Source organism: Choristoneura fumiferana, chromosome 25, assembly GCF_025370935.1.
Source record: "Choristoneura fumiferana chromosome 25, NRCan_CFum_1, whole genome shotgun sequence".
Classification (NCBI taxonomy): domain Eukaryota; kingdom Metazoa; phylum Arthropoda; class Insecta; order Lepidoptera; family Tortricidae; genus Choristoneura; species Choristoneura fumiferana.
The window spans coordinates 3636479-3657834 of record NC_133496.1 but is presented as its reverse complement, the minus strand read 5'-3'; the positions used below and the strand labels follow the sequence as shown (position 1 = coordinate 3657834).

General features: G+C 38.9%; 1 protein-coding gene and 1 pseudogene across 3 annotated transcripts in view; one reads left to right on the top strand and one right to left on the bottom strand.

The window, feature by feature from the left end:
- LOC141442178 (tetraspanin-33-like) overlaps nt 1-21356 on the bottom strand; it is a 185707-nt gene that overhangs the window by 150622 nt on the left and 13729 nt on the right. Inside the window, exons 7-8 of one of the 3 annotated variants that reach the window (XR_012452900.1) lie at nt 14904-21218; nt 13963-14831 (exon numbers count right to left, since the gene is read on the bottom strand). Coding sequence is in view for 1 of the 3 variants with exons in the window: in XM_074107085.1 (XP_073963186.1) it covers nt 21206-21218 (13 nt within the window). In the remaining 2 variants the exon portion in view is untranslated. Of the gene's footprint in view, nt 1-13962; nt 14832-14870; nt 21219-21356 lie in introns of those variants that run through there. The other 2 variants (XR_012452901.1, XM_074107085.1) reach the window with 2 other exon arrangements.
- LOC141442174 (uncharacterized) lies at nt 4914-11863 on the top strand (annotated as a pseudogene).

The window sequence follows — 21356 nt, the reverse complement described above, 5'->3', positions numbered from 1 at the left end:
AAGTTTTCCAGCACCGGTTCTTAGACAAGATTGTTTTTTTTTAATCTTTTAGTATTTTTTATTCAATTCCATTTTTTGGTTACTTTTACGGTCATCCCGTAAAACCCATATCGATATATCGGTTCTTAGACATGTTTTACCAAAATCTGTTTAGCCGTTTTTGAGATATTGAACTTTGAAGTGGCAAAGTCGGGGGTTTTCAACTTTTTATTGGTTAGGTTAGTTCTGTGAAAAGGTTCCACAGTGGATTATGTTTCAGTTGGTTCGATTATTCAGTAATTCCACGGGAATCATAAGTTATTTACTGCTGAAGGCATCGCTTCCCCTTGGAAAGAGAGGCTTGGGCCGTAGTTCCCACGCGGGCCCTGTGCGGATTGGAACTTCATACTATTGTACGCGACTCCGTCCGCGTAGAATTATCGCTATCCCGCAGGAACTATGCAATTTTCCGGGATAAAAATCAAATCAAAAGACCTGTATAGGTACCAAATTTCATCTTAAGTTCAGCGGTTTTGACGTGAAGAGGTAAAAAAGAAACATACTTACAAACTTTCGCATTTATAATGTTAGTAAGAAGTAGAATTAAACTGCTTCCTTGTAACATGTAGGTTATTACAACATACTTAATATTAAATAGTACTTACGGCTCTCGAAAACATGCACATAATTGAAAAAAAGACGAATAGGTATAAGTGTAACTGTAAAGCAAAGAATATTAAGGTATTTCCTTCCAAAATCGATGTCTGTTCGGGAGGCTATAGGTCCAACGTCGTTCCCCCACAAAAAAAAAATGTCCAACCCACTCCATAGTCCCTGTTCGTCCAACATTTAACCGAGTCGCGGAGTTGCATTTTTGCTGCACGCATTATTACGCGTGTGTGTCACTCACACACACTATAACACATGTAAGAGCCTACGAGTGTGGCAAAAATCTGCGAAGTGCGTAGGACGAATTCGGCGAACGCTCGGTAGACGAACAATTGGCAAATAAAATCTGCTTTCGTTTTGCGAAAAATGTACGGTACCTAGTAATTTGTTAGAGCAAAAACGCGGTTCAAAAAAGTTTATTCGAATATTGAAATGTTTGTTGTCAGTTTTTTTTTATTCGACTGGTTGGCAAACGAGCAAGTGGGTCTCCTGATGGTAAGAGATCACCACCGCCCATAAAAATCTTGCCTTGCCAACCTAGAGGCCTAAGATGGATACCTCAAGTGCCAGTAATTTCACCGGCTGTCTCTCCACGCCGAAACACAACAGTGCAAGCACTGCTGCTTCACGGCAGGATTAGCGAGCAAGATGGTGGTAGCAATGTGGGCGGACCTTGCCCAAGATGCAAGTTGTATTACATCGCGGACTGTTGAGGGACAATAAATTCAGTTGATCAAACAAATACCGCAATGTAGTGATCCTTGCATACAAGTTCTCGCACAGTCTAAATGTGGTTTAATTCTTAAAAGTGCGGAGTTTTGACTTCGAACCTACATATACCTAGTGCCATCCATGAAAACGCGAGATTTTGTCAAAATTAGACATTAATGACATTGTAATAAGAACCACGGAACGCGTCATCGTGACTGACGCTACCTATACGTCTCTAATAACGTCACTACTTTGAAAAAATCTCGTATCTAAAATCAATATGTCAACAAAATTGAACCTTGACGTAATGTTCATAAGGTCCACTCAGAAAAATTATCTACTTTGAGATACGAGTTTTTTTTTAAGTAGTGTCGACAATTATAGTTTCGGAGATAGAGCCATTAGTGCTTGAGACTCAAGAAATTATCTGTAAAAATTCTCTGGCACAAAAATAAATAAATAATAATAAATATGTTTTAGTGGATCTTGGAAATGGCTTTATTTCGATGAAATCTGCTGTGTGAGAGTTTTCAACGACAACAATCAACGTAGCTTGGCCTTGTAGTAGTGTCCCGAGTTACTCTCGGTCGCCCAGGTACCTAATATACTTATTACTAGCTGTTGCCCGCGACTCCGTCCGCGTAGTATTTTCTTATCACTATCCCGGAACTATGCAATTTTCCGGATAAAAACTATCCTATGTCCTTCTCCAGGACTCAAACTATCTGTGCACCAGAATTTGATCTATATCGTTCAGCGGTTTAGACGTGATTGAGTAACAAACAAGATGAGCGACGACTTGGTTAAGATGGCGGATCGCGGTGGATGCGGAAAGCACAAGACCGGTCTGAGTGGAGACCCTTGGGGACCTATGTCCAGCAGTGGACGTCTTTTCGGCTGAATGATGATGATGATGATGATATGTGATGATGAGTAACAAACATCCACATCTCACAAATTCACATTTATAATATTAAGAGGGAGTAGGATGATCATTTGAAGGTTTTGCCGCTGAAGGCATCGATGTTTTACTTTCTTAAGGGGCTGTTTCACCATCCATTGATTAGTGTTAACTGGCAGTTAGGTGTGATGCCGTCTCTATTTGTTTTGTTCGAATAGACGGAGACGGCATCACATTTAACCGTCGGTTAACGCTAATCAATGGATGGTGAAACAGCCCCTTAAACTTGCAAATTGTCTTTGCGTCCGTCGCCAATACGCGTCGGTCGTGATATCCGTCATAGCATCCGACGCATATGTTTTACACATTAGTTAACACACACATGTAAGTAATCTGACATTTGTATTGATATAATACATACCTTTTTATTAAACATAACAATATAGTAAGCAATACAAAAAACAGGTGGTAGTTGAATTGAAAATAATAGTAGATTGTACGAGAGCGTAAAACGAGCCATTTTACCCGAGACGCTCATGTTCCACCGAAGCCGGTACGGCGAGGGTCGATAGACACGTCGAGGGGAAAATGGGTTTATGCTCAAGTTTTACACTCTGATTTTCACTTCGATGGCAAGGAACTGAAATAGGAACAGTTGAAAGAATTCTTTACTTACTATGTACATTTTATTGTTCATGCATTATATATATAATTATTATTTTAGATATATTTTGACTGACTGAAAAAATGTAGAATCTTCTTTGTTTGTGGGGCTGTTTACACCTGATTCCCTTGGTGTTACTTAGACGAAGATTTTATTTTATGCACTAGAACATAAAAAGTCATTTTATGTCGCCTAGATCTAGCATAAATATGAACTTGAAGAGCATGAGAAGTGAAAAAAAATCGGATTTAAAATTATCTAGGTAAGTGTTAATATAATTTTCGTCTCCGACTGTACACGTTAGCAATTAAAACTAAACTACAACTTCAATCGAATGCGATAGTTTTCTTCCCAAAGGTAGTTTATGTTAAATTCACTTTCATATTCGCATCAATTTCCATATGAAGCGGGCCCATAACCTGTCACCGTGAATTCATTAAATTCGGTACACGCCGCCATTACGCGGTCTAATTGGAAGCCAAAATACAGGGGTGGATGGAGACCCGAAATAAGGGTGCACGTGGGGTCCAAGTTGTAAGCATACGCTTATTGTATTGAATTATATAATTCTTTATTGTACCACCAGCCAAATAAGTGGTCTATCAATTCTTAAACAAGTTCCTATCAAATGAATATGTCGCTAAAGTCGAACTTTCAAGTTGATAGACAAGTCTATTAATTGGCATTCTTATTAAATTATTACTGCTAATGCACCAATTGCTGTACCTAATCTAGTTCTTACTTCTTTCTGTAAAAAGGTTGCCTGGAAGAGATCGCTCTTAAGCGATAAGGCCGCCTATTGTTTACCTTGTAGCTTTCCTTCTGTGTACCTACCTGTTTTCTGTATCTCTTACTATTTCTGGTGTACAATAAAGAGTAATTGTGTTGTATTGTCATTTCAAAGGTGAATGTCTCAAAGCTGAACCGATTTTTATCAAACATAGCTAAGAAACCCTGCATGGAAACTAGCTTTTATGTAAAAAAAACACATCGAAATCGGTCGATCCGTTTTTGAGAGCTACCATGCCACAGACAGACATTGGCGCCAAACTTATAACACTTCTTTTTTGCGTCGGGGGTAAAAAGACCTTGTGTTACAGAAATAAAATTAAATGATTAACAAAAACTTATTATTATTTACCCGTGTGGTGTCGGGTTAGAATTACACCTCTCCATTCCTTCCGTGGACGTCGTAAGAGGCGACTGAGGATATAGGTTAAGGTATACCGTAGGCGACAGGCTAGCAACCTGTCACTATTGTACCGTGTTTGTCAAACTTAAAACCTAAAATTGCTTAAAGTGGCTCCGAATCGGTAACGTTTCGTGTGCTCTGCCTACCCCATTTGGGCAATTTGGACATACAGGCGTGATGTTTGTGTGTATTATTATACCTCCGCTCGTCTTTTACAGCTTGCGCCACAGCTTACAACTACAGAGGTGTATTTATAGGGTCTCCACTTAACACGTACTAATTACCGTCTCCCGAAAATTTACACCGATATATGCAGACCCCACTGTCGAGCTCCTTGTTACAGACACGCAGACAAGTGGCTGTTGAGGTGACATTTATAGCGGGATCTGGTTTTCGCCATGTGCTTTAACAAAATCCTAGTAATAATCACAAGTGCGTACTTATTTTTGTTACCTACTCCTTCGCGCTCAAACCGCTGGATAGATTTGGATGATCGGAATCATTTCGTATGTAGATAGCCGGACATCTGGAATAACACATATTCTCACGGGATGTCTCTGTCTGTGGCACCGTAGCTCTTAAACGGGTGAACCGATTTGAATGCGTTTTTTTAATTTGAAACCATTTTTGAGATATTGAACTTTGAAGTGACATTTTTTACCTGAATCGTAGAAGCAGCTCTATAAAGTTTCGAACTATTTTGCAAAAAAGTATAACTGTATTGACAACTCAGTTATAAAAAAAAAACAAATTAAAACAAACTGTCAAATGGCAATCCGTAGCCATGCTCCGTAGAAACGGAAGCGTCAAAATACCGAAATAAAAATTACTCAATTTATGATAAGTAAACTATTAACAATAAATAAAGGTCTAAGGGGACCTAAATAGGTCTTAGTTTAGTTCTTAAATAAGAACATTTCTTTAAAGAGTTCAGTGATCATCATCCCAGCCTATATACGTCCCACTGCCAAAAACCCACTCTCAAAAAGGGCTTAAGCGGTAGTACTCATGTGGGCCCAGTGCGGATTGGGAGGGCGGTGCAGTGACCTTGAAATCTTATAATCTTTTTTTGATTTGATTCCCAAAGTTCTAATTTATCAAGATGGCTTCAAGACGTGTAGAAGATACCCACATCACCGGCATCAACAGGATATTGTCTGTGAGCGGCTTGGAATGCATCAGGTCACCACCAATATCCATGGCATCCTCGTCAGATTCAGGAGAATTAGAGGAAATAGGTGAGTTCTATATGATTATTATTCTTCTTTGGCTCGTTAAGGGTTAGTAGAGCTCTTGTCCGTGGGAGTCAAAGTTCTCATTATCATTAGCCGGAAGACATCCACTGGTGAACAAAAGCCTCCCCCTTAGAACGGCACAATAAATGGCAACGCGCCACTTGCATCCTTGCGTCTTACACGTAGTTATGGATGGCCTCTTTGTTTTCCGTGAGCCCATCTTTTAAGAAACACAGTGTAATATTGCCGTGACAGATTATTTTCTTCTTTAGTTAACATGGCATGAGGAAATAATAGTGGTATAACTCCAGGTCCTACTGTAGAAGAACAAAGATTACCCACCGAAGAGTCACCACCAGAAGAAGAATCTGTAGTAACAGTAGAAGACTTCTTTGAAGAAGAAAAGGAAGTCTTCCCAACACCGTCGCTACGTCACATGTTCTCCGACAAAATAAGGAAGATCGAAGAACAGAATAGAATTCATGTCCTGCCAGAGAATTTTAAGACCATGATTGACCCCGCTGCCATTCCTAAAATAGCGGTCACTGCTCAGCAGAAGTACATTGATGTTATTGCTGAATTGGTTGGTTGCACGAGATATAAAAGCAGCTTGGCGGAGTTCTGGTTTTTGGATACAATGGCTAATCTGCTGAGAAGGGCTCAAGACGATATGCTGGATAGAGGTAAGTTTTATGGAACCAAAACAATTACTTTGCTCACCCGCCACCTTATGATAGCTACGTGTATGCAAAAAATGTGTATTCATGCAGTTCCTCCACTTTCACACTGTAAGAACACACATAAAATAGCAACTATCACAATAAATAAATAAAAATTGATGAATGTAGAGGAAGCGAGAGTTGTATGCCAGGATCGTAACAAGTGGGAGGATGTAGTCTCTGCCAACCCCGTTGGGAAAGAAGCGTGATTTTATGTATGTTTGTGTAAATAGAAATAAAATCACCACAACCACACTACTCTGACGCGTTTCGAACTAAACCAACTCATCTTCAGAACAACACAGCTCACCAATGCTACCAGATGTTAGTTTAACATCACAGTTAGTTCATTGATATAGACCTCCGCAAAGTAACGCCTGATGCAATAACTATATACCTAAGTTTTAGTGATAATATTGATTATTTTAGGGTTGCGTGCCAAAAGAGCCCTATTGCTCAGATTTTTGTCTGTCAGTTTGTCTGTCAAACACAGGGTTGTCTGTTTCAAACCGTGATATATCTATCTTTAAATTTAAAATTACAAATAGTCATGCTTGATGCTACCCAATTTAATGATAATTACTGTTGAGATCATTGCAGAAGTGCAGGCGGTGCTGATGTTGTGGTTCTGCGAATGGATGAAGGAGATACAGCAGTTCGACGCGGCGGACCGGCAGCGCATGCTGCGAAGGTTCAGGGTAAGGGACTGCTGGTAGTGACGGTTTTAGCACTTCCAGCGCCCTGGGCGGAATTTCCACGGCACCCCAAACTTTTTGGAATTTTCTAGAAGGTATAGGCTTCAGGCGCCGTTTTCGCCCCACCGCGCCCTACCCTAACGCCGCTACTGACTGCTGGATACAGCGCCATTTATGGTTGATTTGCTGAAAGGCGATTCTATTTTCACGAGTGCAACTTCCCACTGCAAGCCGTGGTGGCCTAGTGGTTTGACCTATCGCCTTTCAAGCAGAGGATCGTGGGTTCAAATCCCAGTTCGCACCTCTGAGTTTTTCGATATTCATGTGCGAAATTACATATCAAATTTACCACAAGCTTTACGGTGAAGGATCGTGAGGAATCCTGCACAAACCGGCGAAGCAATTCAATGGTGTGTGTGAAGTTCCCAATTAGCACTGGGCTCGCGTGGGAACTACGGCCCAGGCTCTTTCATTCTGAGAGGAGGCCTGTGTCCAGCAGTAGGCTGGGATGATGAACTTCTCACTACATTATAAATGCGAAAATTTGTTACCTCTTCACGTTTACTGCTGAACCGATTTAAATGAAATTCAGTATACAAATAGTTTGTCCCGGGGAAGGACATAGGATGTTTTTATCCCGTAAAACTGCATAGTTCCCGCGGGATAGCGATAAACGAATTCTACGCGGACTGAGCCGCGAGCAATAGTTAGTAATAAATATATTAGGTACCTGGGCGACCGAGAGTAACTCTGGCTTCACAACTACAAGGCCAAGCTACATTGATTGTTTTCGTCGAAAACTCTCACACAGCAGATTTCATCGAAATAAAGCCATTTCCAAGATCCCGTAAAAAAAATTAAGGTTTTCTATAAAAAAAATCATAATATTTTTACATTTCGACCAAATGTCGTGTGATTTTTTTAGAAAAAATTAAACGAATTGTATGTAATAAATAGCTACCTAACAGAATGGTTTAAAGTGCTATCGTACAGTCACCGCATTAATATCTGCCACAGCGAAGCGTGCAAAAATATCTGACACGTCCTTCCGGCCCTAGAAATAGAGTTGTATCAGATATTGGTGCTGGTGACTGTACCACCAACGGATACTGTTATAAGTATTTTTTTTATCGTGGGTGCAACGAAATCGGCTCTACTGCTCAGATCAGATCATAGGACAAAAATAAAATTTCTGTCTGTCTTAATATTTTGAACATGATGAGGTACTTGATTTGACATATAAAAAATTAAAACTCATAGGTATACCCACTTACCTACAGGACAACATGCTCTCAGCCGCTCGCTTCATAGCCGAAGACCAAAGACTTCCCAACCCTGAAGAAGCTGGAGTCAGGTACAAGGCTCTTGATGAAGCTGAAGTTCAGAAGATAACCACACCGAAGGACTCGAAGCACTTGGTGACATTCAAGGCCACGGCATACGAGTGTGCTCTGAGGGATCTGATGAAGATCATGCATTACATCTTTGACTTGTTAGTATAATCTCTTTGAACGCCACTGTCATGGGCGCCGGGATGGGGGTGCAAGGGGGGCACTTGCATCCTCCTGGCGTAAAAGAAAATACATAGAACAAGACTACTCTAAGATACATGATGAAACCTATAAATGCACCTCCCTATATACAGATGCTTGCCGGCAGGATTGCTTCCAGAAGCAATAAGCCTAAGGCCACTGTAGCATACAAGTCATATTCTAAGTGGTTGTGGGCGTTGTGACCGTCGTTTTAGGATCAGTTGCAAATCTCGACAAATAGACTGTCTCTATTCAAGTACCTCTCCAAAGGTTGGCAGTCGGCTCCGCATATCCAATTCGATCTTTTGCCAGTCCGAGAAGCTTGCCGTGCTCTTAATTCCCGTCCTCTTCTGGATATGGCGTAGCTACGACTTCTTCTTACTACCCTCCTCCTCCCCTCTACGACTTTCCACTTTTGCTTACAACTTTGCCCAACATTATTAATTCCAAGAGTTCATATCTGTAGTATCTTATTAGGTGCCCCAAATAGGCAACTTTTTCTTTTTTGGATGATCATAAAAATCCCCGTTCCAGATTCAGCACAGACTACCAGTTCGACCTGGTCCGTTCCATCTTCACCTACACGCCGGAATACCAGCTGATTGATGCCCCCTTCCAGCTGCAGAATCCGAAGCGTTTGTACGCGCCGCTAAAGTTCAAGCCGAAAAAGGAGAAGCCGGTGAAGAAGGACGCTAAAGCGGTGAAGGGGGAAAAAAGAAGGACGTGGACACTGAGGAGTATTTGGCGTTGATGGAGGTGATTCTCTTTTACAGAAAAAAGGCAGTTGTATGATTCTGGCGGGACCGGCCTTAGGGCCTACGCTAGGCGGGTGTAAGTAGGTAGGTACAATTCTATGCACGCGACACGCGCAGTTAGCGCTGCTCATACTATTTTTTACAGGCTTATATTTAGTTTCACCTGTCCCGTTGTCTGTCTGTCTGTCTATCTGTCTGTAGGCAAATCTTGCAAGTTAAATTCGACCAACTTCCAGTAGTCGGATTGACTTGAAATTTTGCATATACTTATGTAAATCACGTAACAATACAATAATCTAGTAGTGACATCCTGTCAGTCCAGCCAGGATCGTCTCCGCAGGACGAAACTCTTCAACGGTTAATAGCATCGACTTGAAATTTGGTGTGCAAATGTAGTTTGGGTGACAATGCAAGTACAGTCAACAAAAAGTAGTCAGCAAAAAAGCTTGTATTAAAAAAGAAATTTTTATGGTTAGGTTAGTTTCAATAGGTCTTTTTGACTGACCCGACCCTGTACCAATCAAGTTCTCATATTTTTGAGCAAAAACTTGTTCAAAAATTAAACGAACACGACTAAGGGCATGTTTCACCACTTGTCGACTAACTTTAAGTGTCAGATAAAAGTAATGCAGTCTTTCGGACTTCTTTTGTTTATTCTGACAAAACAAACAGAGACGGCATCACTGATATTCGTCACTTAAAGTTAGTCGACAAGTGTTGAAACAGGCCCTTAGTAGGTATATATTGTAAACGACGTAGGTAGAAGCGTGTTCAGATATATTTGATCGAATTTTTGCTCGCAAGTTTAAGAACTCGACTGTATCGTATCTAAGTACCTACTTCTTGGTAGTCACAAAATTGATCTGTTTAAAAAATGCTTTACTGTTTTTCCTTTACAGTTGAAAGCGAAAGAAGAGCGCGATCTGGACGAGCTAGAGGAGTTGGAGCGCGAGGAATGGAACCGAAAGAGCCACATCCTGCCACTCGGCTTCGCAGCCACAGACGAGCTGTTTGATAAGTCAGTCAAGTGTTTTCACTACGTATTCAGCGCTGTGCTCGAGAGACAAACATGTCAAATTATGGGGATCCTGACAATATGGAACTGAATCATATGGGATAAATATTTTCGACGGACATTTAAGGGCTGTTTCACCATCCATTGATTAGTGTTAACTGACGGTTAAATGTGATGCCGTCTCTATTTGTTTTGTTCGAATAGACGGAGACGGCATCACATTTAACCGTCAGTTAGTAGTTTCAAAAAAAAAAAAAAGTTAACACTAATCAATGAATGGTGAAACAGCCCCTTATAGTGTACTTAAATTATGACATGATCGTTTGCTTGAAGAAGCCGTGGTGGCCTAGTGGTTTGACCTATCGCCTCTCAAGCAGAGTGTCGTGGGTTCGAACCCCGGCTCGCACCTCTGAGTTTTTCGAAATTCATGTGCGGAATTACATTTGAAATTTACCACGAGCTTTGCGGTGAAGGAAAACATCGTGAGGAAACCTGGACAAACCTGCGAAACGATTCAATGGTGCGTGCGAAGTTCCCAATCTGCACTGGGCCCGCGTGGGAACTATGGCCCAAGCCCTCTTGTTCTGAGAGGAGGCCTGTGCCCAGCAGTGGGAGTTGGGACGTATATAGGCTGGGATGATGAATCGTGTCTCGACAGTGGTCGATCAAAATCAAAACGCTTTTATAAGTAGACCGCTAAGGGCGATTTTACTATCTTTTTTAGGGTTCCAAACCTAGAAAGGAAAAAAAAAACGGAACTTTTATAGGATAATTTGGTTGTCTAACTGCTTTTACAGCAAGCATAATTTTTCTATGTCCGTCTCAGTATCCCATATAAAGTGACCCAACACTGTGCACGTTTTGCTCAGGGGCAGTGTTCTGCTAACACCCACAAATAACCACAAAATTACTACAATACAAAACCAACTCGCGCTTGGCCGGCTATACTGGCATAACTTTATGAAAGACCGTAATCAATTCATCAGATCATCGCCAAGAGGAATGTGCCGCAAGAAAACTTGACAGAAAGCAGTCGTTTTTTTTTTCAAGCTTTGGTCACGTCAACGTCATATCGAGTCACCTGACTCCTGCTAAACTGGATGGCTAACAAATCATTTCAAAACTTGTTTCCACAAAGTTTCAACCACAAGCAATAGCTAGTAATTAGAATTACAAAAGTCCACCATTAAGGCCGCGTTTCCAACAGAGATGTGCGAGGATTGTTTCGAGGAATGTCTTTATCATGAACCAATAGAAACACTTTAGTTATCTATCCTCACCACCCATCCACGAGCATACCTGCAGGGCTACTACGAAACTCGAAATTCGTGTCGTGTGGTCCCTCTCGCTCTTGTATTAAATAGTACAAGTGTCAGAGGGACCGTACGACACGAACTTCGAGTTTCGTAGTAGCCCTGGTGGTTTTTACCGAGATTAATCTGTCCGCGACATTTTTCAAACAATTGCAGATTTTTGTAAGTAAACATGTTTTTTCTGTAATTTAATAGATGGTGTACATGAATACATGTCATCCTACGTAAGTTCAACCTATTAAACCGTGAAATATCTTGTTGGAAGTACGATTTTTTGGTAACGCAGGAGACGCCCAAAGTGCCGTTAAAATAGTTGATTGGCCCACCTATCAGGTAAACACGCAGCTTTATGTATACAGATACTGGCCTCCCCCACCACCGGAACCGCCGCCACCGGAGCCCGAACAGAAGCCCAAAAAGGGGAAGGGGAAGAAGTAAACCTAACTAGTTGTAGGTAGAATCAAAATAAAAATATTATTCGATTACAGACATTTTTATTATCTATTCGACATCCGATATAATATCAAGTTGCACTTTAAAGGTATACAACGTACAAGAATAACGTCTTTTTTTAATACATAGGTAGTTTTTATTACTGAAATTGTGCCGATTTATATACAATTAAAATTATTAACGCATTCACTGCCACCGACGCGCATATGCGTTTCCGGAACTTCACCCAGTGCCGCTGTCATAATTATTCATACATTTTGAACGCACATGTGCGTCGGTGGCACCTGTGGAAGGCAGTCGGCAGTGAATGCGTTTAATCCGTTCATAAAAATTAGAAACTGCCACTGTATTGAAATTAAAATTTTATTTATCAAATTTACAAACTGTCAATGAGGGTTTACAGACGAAATGTCGCTAGATGGCGTTAGAATCGTGAGGGCCGTTTGACGTTGCCAACTTGCTCCCGATTGGCTCCTTTAGTTATCAATAACGTGACACGACTGTCACTTGTCAAATGATCTCACGATCCTAGCCTGTCACAGAAACATCTAAGATAGGGTCTGATATAGTGTATTTTTCAACCTCAATGGCGGAATCATCGATAGTTTCGATGGAGCTATATTTTAAAATTTAAATTGATAGGGTCTGATATCGGTGCCAAGAATGCCGGTATACTTAAGAGAGTTTAAACTTGCTGAGCTGGCAACGTTGCATTTTTGTTAGTTTTTCTCGATTATTCCATAAAAAATTAATGAAAATTAAAAACGTGGTAATATAATTATTCGTGATAGACATTTAGGTACATTCTTTAAAAATGAACAAATGTTTATTAACGTTTTTTAATGAAAATAAAAGTCTATCGCGAATAATTATTGGAGTAGACACCATAACGTATAAGAAGAGTTCTCTTAGACCACATTTTTAATTTTCATTCATTTTTACGGAATAATCGAGAAAAACTAACAAAAATGCAACGTTGCCAGCTCAGCAGGTTTAAAGGTTCTTACTTAACAAATTATTTTCAATAGAGGTCTAATCGGTGATAGTTTTTTTGACAATCGTAACAGCTTGTTATAACCTAAATCAGTGTTTTTCAACCTGTGGGTCGCCGTATCTTTAAAACACTCGCCGTTATTGTGTATGATTATTCAACGTTTTTAATAAACGTAAAATAATACAACTAACCTGCAAGTGGAGGTAAGCTGGGTCGCCGAATATTTTTCATACCAAGGGGGGTCGCGACATGAAAAAGTTTGAAAAACACTGGCCTAAATTGAATAAAGCGAGCCTTATTGTCACGCACTTGGAATCACAATCGTTTTCACCTCTTTTTTCTGTCACACCGTATAAGACGAGGGTAGAAAGAGACGGTGAATGCGATCGCGAACGTCAGCGCGTTAGAAAATACGGCCTCTGCAGGGCTACTACGAAACTCGTAACTCGAAGTCCGTGTCCTGCAGTCCCTCTCGCTCTCGTATTACATAGTATAAGTGTCAGAGGGACCGCACGACACGAACTTCAAGTTTCGAGTTTCGTAGTAACCCTGCAGGTTCTATAGTACCGGTAAAATATCGATATTACCCCTTCATTAGGTACCGGTATCGAGCCCTGATCGATGATATGCGTTAGACCCCAGGCGTGTTAACAAAGACAGCTTAGGCATTCGTTAAACGTGTGTTTAAGCCTGTCCGTTTTACAGAAAACTCGTTTTGGGCCTGTCCAAGACACATTTTGTTGTGGTAAGACCTGAGCTAAAATGAGTTTAAAATTGCTAGGTATAACAATTTCATTGCCGAAAGGCGTTTTTCGATTTTCCATTCCAGACTTAAGAGCTGGATTTAACTGTGATAACTGTGTATCAGCGTAGCAGTTTAAATATTAACGTTGGCTAGTCCTTTAGTCCCATCTCGTAGCCAGTTTCGTAGCTAGTTACGAAATGGGATTTGTGCTTTCCATCTTGTAGCTAGCAAATGGGAACAATTCTCTCATCTCGTAACCAGATTTGGTAATTAGCTACGAAACGATAATTCTGCTTTTCCACCTTGTAGCTAGCTACCAAATGGGAACAATTCTCCCATCTCGTAGCCAGATTTGGTAACTAGCTACGAAATAGGAATTGTGCTTTCTTATCTGAAGCTAGCTACCAAATGGTAACGATTTTCCCATCTCCAAGATTTGGTAGCTAGCTACGAAATAGGAATTGTGCTTTCGAATCGGGAATCATTTCCCATTTCGAAGCCAGCTACCAAAGCAGACATCGAGATGGAAACAAAGGTAGCTCATTTGAGTTCGCTATCGGTTACGTTTTTGTATAGAATATACTTGATTTTTAACCTAAAACTTATTTCGTCAACACTAAAAATAACAAACGAAACAGGCCCAGACACAAAATATATCGTTTATAGAACCAATTACATTCGAAATGAACGGTGTTATAAGAAGCTGACGTTTCTATTGGTTAACAGTTTTTTTTATTATTATTATGACATCCATACAACACATAATTATATTACTCTAACGTGATCACTGCCGTCATCACACAAATGCGTTCAAATGAAAACGCATATATGCGTTCGCGGCAGTAAATGCCTTTAAAACACAAACATACAATCATAAGACGTGGAAGAAAAATAGTTCTAAATTCATAATTTCATAACTGGCCTAATATATTTGAATCATCTTACATCTAAACGAGTCTAACATTAAAAATGGCGTCTATACAATATCAATAAATTATTTACAGAGTCTTAATTAGGATATCACTTACATTTGGTTAATTATTATAATTATTTCGAAACAATTTGGTACCGAACGAAATGAGCAGACAATGTTTTGAGCAAAAACTTGGAAAGCATCAAATTTAACTTTTACCCCAAATCCCCATTTAAGTACCCCAATTTGGGGAGAAATTGATCAGTTCATTTAAGTTTTAGATAATCGGCAGTGTGATCGTATGCATTATTTCGCCATTCATACTTCCATTTTTAATAGTGTGAACCTTCTGCATGTAATTTAACTTTTAGGAGCCAGCATACACGCCATTCATACTTCCATTTTTAATAGTGTGAACCTTCTGCACACATATGAGGAGCCAGCATACACTAATGAAGATTACAGACGGAGCTGAGAGAAATAGTCAGTTTTAGCGAAGAATAGTTTAAAAAATTCCTAATAGATACTACATACTACGTTTGACAGCCGCCATATTCACGTACCAGCTTCACCGTCGACAGTTTGTTTAGCAACAGTCATTATTGATAGGGGGGGAAACAAGTGGGGGCGTCATCGGATTGGAAAGCAATCACCGCCGCCTACGGACACCCATAAAATAAGCTGATGTGTTACCGACCCTTTGAAAAAGGAGTAGGCTTTGTTTTTTTTAAGATCATCAAGTTGTAACAAGTTGTTATTGTAGTACTTAGACTATACATAGCAAATATTTAGGTGCCTACTGTGTAATTTATATCTTCATCCTTATCGACCATAGACAATTTCTGACAGCTCCTCTGACGTTTTTCTAGTTTTAGCGACTTTAAACGAGATCAAAATGTTATATAAGAACGAAATAAATAATTGACGCAAACTACAAAATAATATTAATACAATTGTGATGATGTCAACTTGTTTACATAGTCAATTCATGTGTCCTTACCCATAGCATCCTGCCTAAATAATACAAACGGTGCTAGGCAGACTTGACACCCCACACTTCAGCCTTCTCGTGACCACGGCCAGTGTAATGTGGTCGAAACGTCGAGGTAATTATTACTCGTGTTTTAGCGTGACATAGGTCCCGTTTGTGGAATTTTGACTATGAGTGGAAATCACGAAAGTTTAAAACATTAAATATAAACCATCAAAGTGATACGGACAATACGGTATTTGACAACTCCTGATTTTGCCATATCTTAATATTATTATTAAAATAAAGATATACAGATAGTTTAGCGAAGAGAAAATTTAAATCGGTTGAAAATTGGATTTATACTGATTTTTTGAAAAATCTATATACCTGTCTCTTTCTCAAACGCTTTTCTCTAGTATGGCGATACTGGCGTGTGACGTCACATGCCAGCATGTTTTTCTCTGTCTAATCTTGAATTTCAAATCTTTATAACTTTGTTATTTGTAAAGGTAGCTTAAAATTGTTTTTCTATTCGATAACAGGTATTGTGTAGTTTTAATTTATAAAACATATACAAAATAGTCAAATACCGTATTTGAACCAATGGCTTAAATCTATTACGATTTCAATGGAATGTCAGAAGTGAAAGAGAGGGCTTAAGTTTACTCAATCTTCTTGCTCCCTCTTGATCCCAGTGCATACTTAATGTAACAGCGCAGAGGCCATACTATTTGCGGGGCATCCGCAATCGCATTCATCGTTAGATAGAGATCGTTTCTATAGATAGAGATCTATACTTATCATTTCAGAGAAAGAAATAGTAAGATTGAAATTTCAAGTTCAATAGACACTAGACAGTATGGCCTCCGAAAAGGGACCAAAATGAGAGAAAAATGGGACGAACGTACTTAAGAGCATACAAGACACTTAAGGGCATATAAGACATCAATTTTTGCTCTATCAGACTGTATCGTAGTAAGACGTTTGCCAGTCTCCAACTTAACAAGAAAAAAAATCTTTGCATTAATTACCACAGAATAGAAACGATTAAGTAGCAGAAATGTCATAAGTTCTGAGGCCTTAAGGTGCGACCAAACGGCTGCTTAAAAAACGGTGACGGCACGGAATCGCAGTGACGCACCGTTTTTATTGCATGCTTTCCACACCGCTGCTTAAAATACGCAAACGGTGCGGAATCGCAGTGACGTGCCGTAAACGACAAGACTTTTGTTCGGTAAAGTCCTGACGTTTTGCGGCACGTCACTGCGATTCCGTATTTTAAGCAGCAGTGTGAAGAGCATGCGATAAAAACGGTGCGCATACGGTGCGTCACTGCGATTCCGTGCCGTCACCGTTTTTTAAGCAGCGGTTTGGTCGCACCTTTATTTTGTCTTACTTGGAATCAGTCAATTTCACCACTTCTTAACTTTCTATTTTTGATTCGCGCTGTCATCGTTCATCCACCATTACCTCACATATTTCGTTTTCTAGAACTTTTTTACCGTACAACGGCAAAAACTACTAGACACTGGCAAAATTGTCCTCCAATGGACAGAGCCATATTTTTTTAAAGAAACAACAACAACACCACTTCTTCTGTCACACCGGATAACACGAGGCTACAAAAAGATAGTGAATGCGATGGCGAAACTTTACGCCTTAGACAATACGGCCTCTGGGATCTCGCGTCAAAACCGTCAATTTTTCTAGGTGAAATTTATAACCATTATTTCATGGCTCAGTTTTTTAACGTATTGATTGGAAATAAGAGTTTTTTTTTTCAAAGTAGTGACGATATTCCGTTTTTATTAATTGAATGAGGTGCAAGTGCAACCTACTACACCGGCACAGAATAGTGCTTACACCGTCGCACGATACAAATTCATAAAAGTATCGTTTAGTACGGGTTTCAATGGTTTACAAATGGTAAGGACGTATAGAATGTTATTGTTAAATTTGTGCCGGGACAGTCCTAGTATGAAATGGTCTAATAGAGCAGTCCTTTTCACACTCTTTACGAGAAAGAAATAGTTTTAGTCTGCGAAAAAACCTAGCGCGCAATTCAATAGAGTCAAGACAGAATTTACAAGTTAAATTTATCAAGGAAGACTTATAGATTTAAAACTTAAACATTTTACTACCTAAATCAGTCGGACACACAATGCAATGATTTCATCTCTTTCGCGCTGATAATGCAAAAGGGTGAAATTTATAAATTTATTTTAAACAAAAATATACATGAAATATAATGCCTAATGGTTTGTTTACACTGAGAACCGACGTGACACATTTCCTTGAGAGAATACGTCAAGATTGCACTTTGGCGTTCTGTCTCTATTTGTTCTGGCCCTAAGTTGCATGAAATTACAGCTTAGTGATTTAGTTTTTAATATATTGGTATGATTATGTTATGATTCATCAAAACATGCGATGGTATTATGGAGGTACTTCGAGATTCATTTAATAAATACACTCAATTTTACTCTACATAAGTACTCTGTCCGTTCGCCGAAAGTTAATAAATATGATAACGTCTCGGAATAATCCCCGCGGGCAAAAAAAATTAGTAAAATACGACATAAGAAAATAATTAAGAAACTTTCAAAAGGTACCTACCTACCCAAGCGCTAGTACGAGTAATGTATAGTTACTTTCGTATCGAATTTATAATTAATGTTATATTAAAACAAAACAGCTGTTGACTATACCTTCTCGTTTTACTTGCAAGCTTCCAAAAATATTTATACTTCTTCAATGACTAACCTGTATCAGCCATGTGATGAGATCTCTTTATTTATTTGAATCGACATTCCACTGGATCACATTCATATTACGCGATCAATCAATGTATAATATACAATCATGTATATGATTAATATACAGATTGTTCATAATTATTCCCTTTTAAACCAAAACTTGGCAAGACAAGTTTACTCAATTCAAGCCTCGTTGGATTCTTGTAGCACTAACAAAAATAACTTAAAAAAAATTACAAAAAGATGATCTTAGATTATCTGTGGGCACGGCAGTGCCCCCGCCAAGTCGAGCAAAACAAAAACAAAGGCACGGCCGTACCATACTTTTCTCGAAGCCATTCAGACTATTTTCAACATGTATCTTATTAGATACGCTGCCAAGTTTAGGTTAGGATCAAATACAAATTAAATATAAGAAACGTAGTCTTTCATGTAACGTCTTTCCTGGTTATATTTTTATTTAGTCCTATTTCGTAACTAGATTTGGTATCTAGTTTCGAAATGGGAAATGTGGTCATTCATTAAAATATAGGTAAATACAAATACCAAAATGCGGTAATCTTTGCTTGGCTCATTTCAACTACGCATAAAAATAGTTTAATCTATAAATTACTTTTTTTTTACAGTTGAAAACTTCTTCTCATGTTAAACGATTATGAAACCTCAACAGATTAAATAATACATCATTGTTAACGTAAGCAAGGGGGGTTTAGAAGGTTGCTTACTTTGCTGACAAGGGGGCGGGAAAGTAAAGAAACTACTAAAATTCTAAATATAGAGGAGCGGGACCTCCTGGCACAAGTATTTCTATACTTAAAAGGAAGTCCCAACCTTGACACTATAATTGTAAACACTAAAGAATACAATAAAAAGTATTTTCATTTTCAATTCTGCTTACAAATGATTTGACTGACCCTCCTAGTTTCGATTAGATTATTTTTAGTTGAATGAGATACATTATAAAAAGTTGAAGATGCCAAATCTGGCTAAGAGATGGGACTAAAGTATTGTTATTAGGTTTGACCAAAAAGCTATCTAAAAGCATTTAAAACTTTAGTCGCTAGCGATATAATTATATGGCGACGTACCTGTACCTATGTGACGTTAATCTATAATATGAAATGAGCAATGGCACATATTTGAGTTGTAATGAATGAGTTGAAAATGCCACTTAAATGCACTTGTACAAATTTTGTTCATCAATTTATGGCGGGGAATATTATTAAATATATAATAACCAATCACTAGTTTCTGCTGAACAAGTTTTTTGCGATAGTTTTTAAAATAACAATTTAAGTTTGCAACACTGGGGCAATGGCGTATCAAAAAAAATAAGGAACAAATTATACGAAAATGACCAAAAAAAATTTGTAAAAATAATCAACTAACTTGGGCATTTTTTACCCCTATCACGATAGGAGAAAATTCTCCGAAAATTGACAATAGAAACTAGTCTTGAATTCATCATAAAAATGTATAAAAAAAATTTTTCTTTCGGCAGTCAAAATATAACAGTCAAATACGAAAAGATTAGCTGTCAAGGTTTAAGAGCGTTTATACCTGCTGAGCTGGCAACGTTACGTTGCGTTGCATTTTCATCAAATTTTTATGGAATAATCGAGAAAAACTAACAAAAATGCAACGTTGCCATCTCAGCAGGTATAAACGCTCTTAACGCGCTGCTAGCTATCAAATTCGATATTTCATCATATGCCGTAGACGCACATGTGCGTTCGAATACATACAAAATTATAACAGCGGCACAGCATCACGAAAACGACGAAAATATGTGTCCACATGAGCATAATTAATACGTCAAGCTTATTAACGAAACTTAATTATTTGTATTAAGCTTGACACATATCGGCAGACATTGTTATATCAAGTCTTTTATCTATATACTTATTTACCACCTCAAATATTTCAGTTACACAGGCTGTTTGATAATTCATTGATAAATTGTGATCTTTGAGACTTGGCTTGGTTCGGCCTTTTAATTCAAAAGCTCGAAACCACACACACACACACACACACACTTTAGTACTATTTTTAAGAAGATAAATAATTTCACATTTTATCGAATCAATCACAAAACATTCTGTGTAACTGAGCAGACTTTGTCTCCGGCTATTACGTCTACATCACTAAGTTATGGTTACACAATAACACTATAATAGAGCAAAATGATCTTTCGACCTCCACAAATAACGGCTACGATTTCATGTCCAGTTCACTTATTGACACTTACATAGTTCATAATCTGTACACATTCTTAACACTTCACAATTCATTCGGTCTACAACGTTTCCCGCGCGTTTAAATGCAAATGGCGTCTGTTCAAAATCTCTTCGACTGTTATTTAGTATGTGTGATATAAAAAGTCAAAAGCACTGTATTGTGATTAGATGTGATGTATATGACAGTTAAAGTCCCCAACAATGTGAAATAATTCACAAACACGTGCTTTTGAGCTTTAACCCCGCTTAAATTGGTTTTAAACTCAGATTAAAAATTTAAAATCAAGAGCAAAATATAGAAAGAAGTCTGATTTTAAATGTAACATCTGAGTTTATCTTAAGTCCACCAACTGGGTAGCCCTTTAAAAATATTTTCCAATTTGATGATACTTGATATAATCCTTTGACAGGTGCTTTTTGTGTACTTATAAGAATGTTTAGAACCACGTTCACTATTTCTGCGTCACACCATAACCATATCATCAATGTAAACGGGATAGAAGCTACTACTGTTTTGGAAAATATTTTTCAGTGACCCAGCTGATCGTATGATATGTATGGCTGTATGAATATGACACTCGTGGTACGCACCCGCGAGTCATCCATCATGTATGTGTAAGCGTAGGGTTTGGGTTGTATGTGTTGTGTGAGTGCTGCATGGCTATATGTGTAGCGCGGCCGGAACGCGCGGGGGCGGCGGCTACAGGAGCGCCCGTCGGCACTCGTCGCGGTACGCGCCCGCGGTGCCCCTGTTTCATGTCTGCCATCTACGCGAAAAAGGAAACTTCAAATAAAATGGCTGAACCTAAAATATTTTTTCTTCTTCCGTGCGTCTGCGCTACTACAAAGCACGGAACCAAAGTGTGACAGTGAAGAAGAAAGTTAAAACAAGCACTCTACAAAGT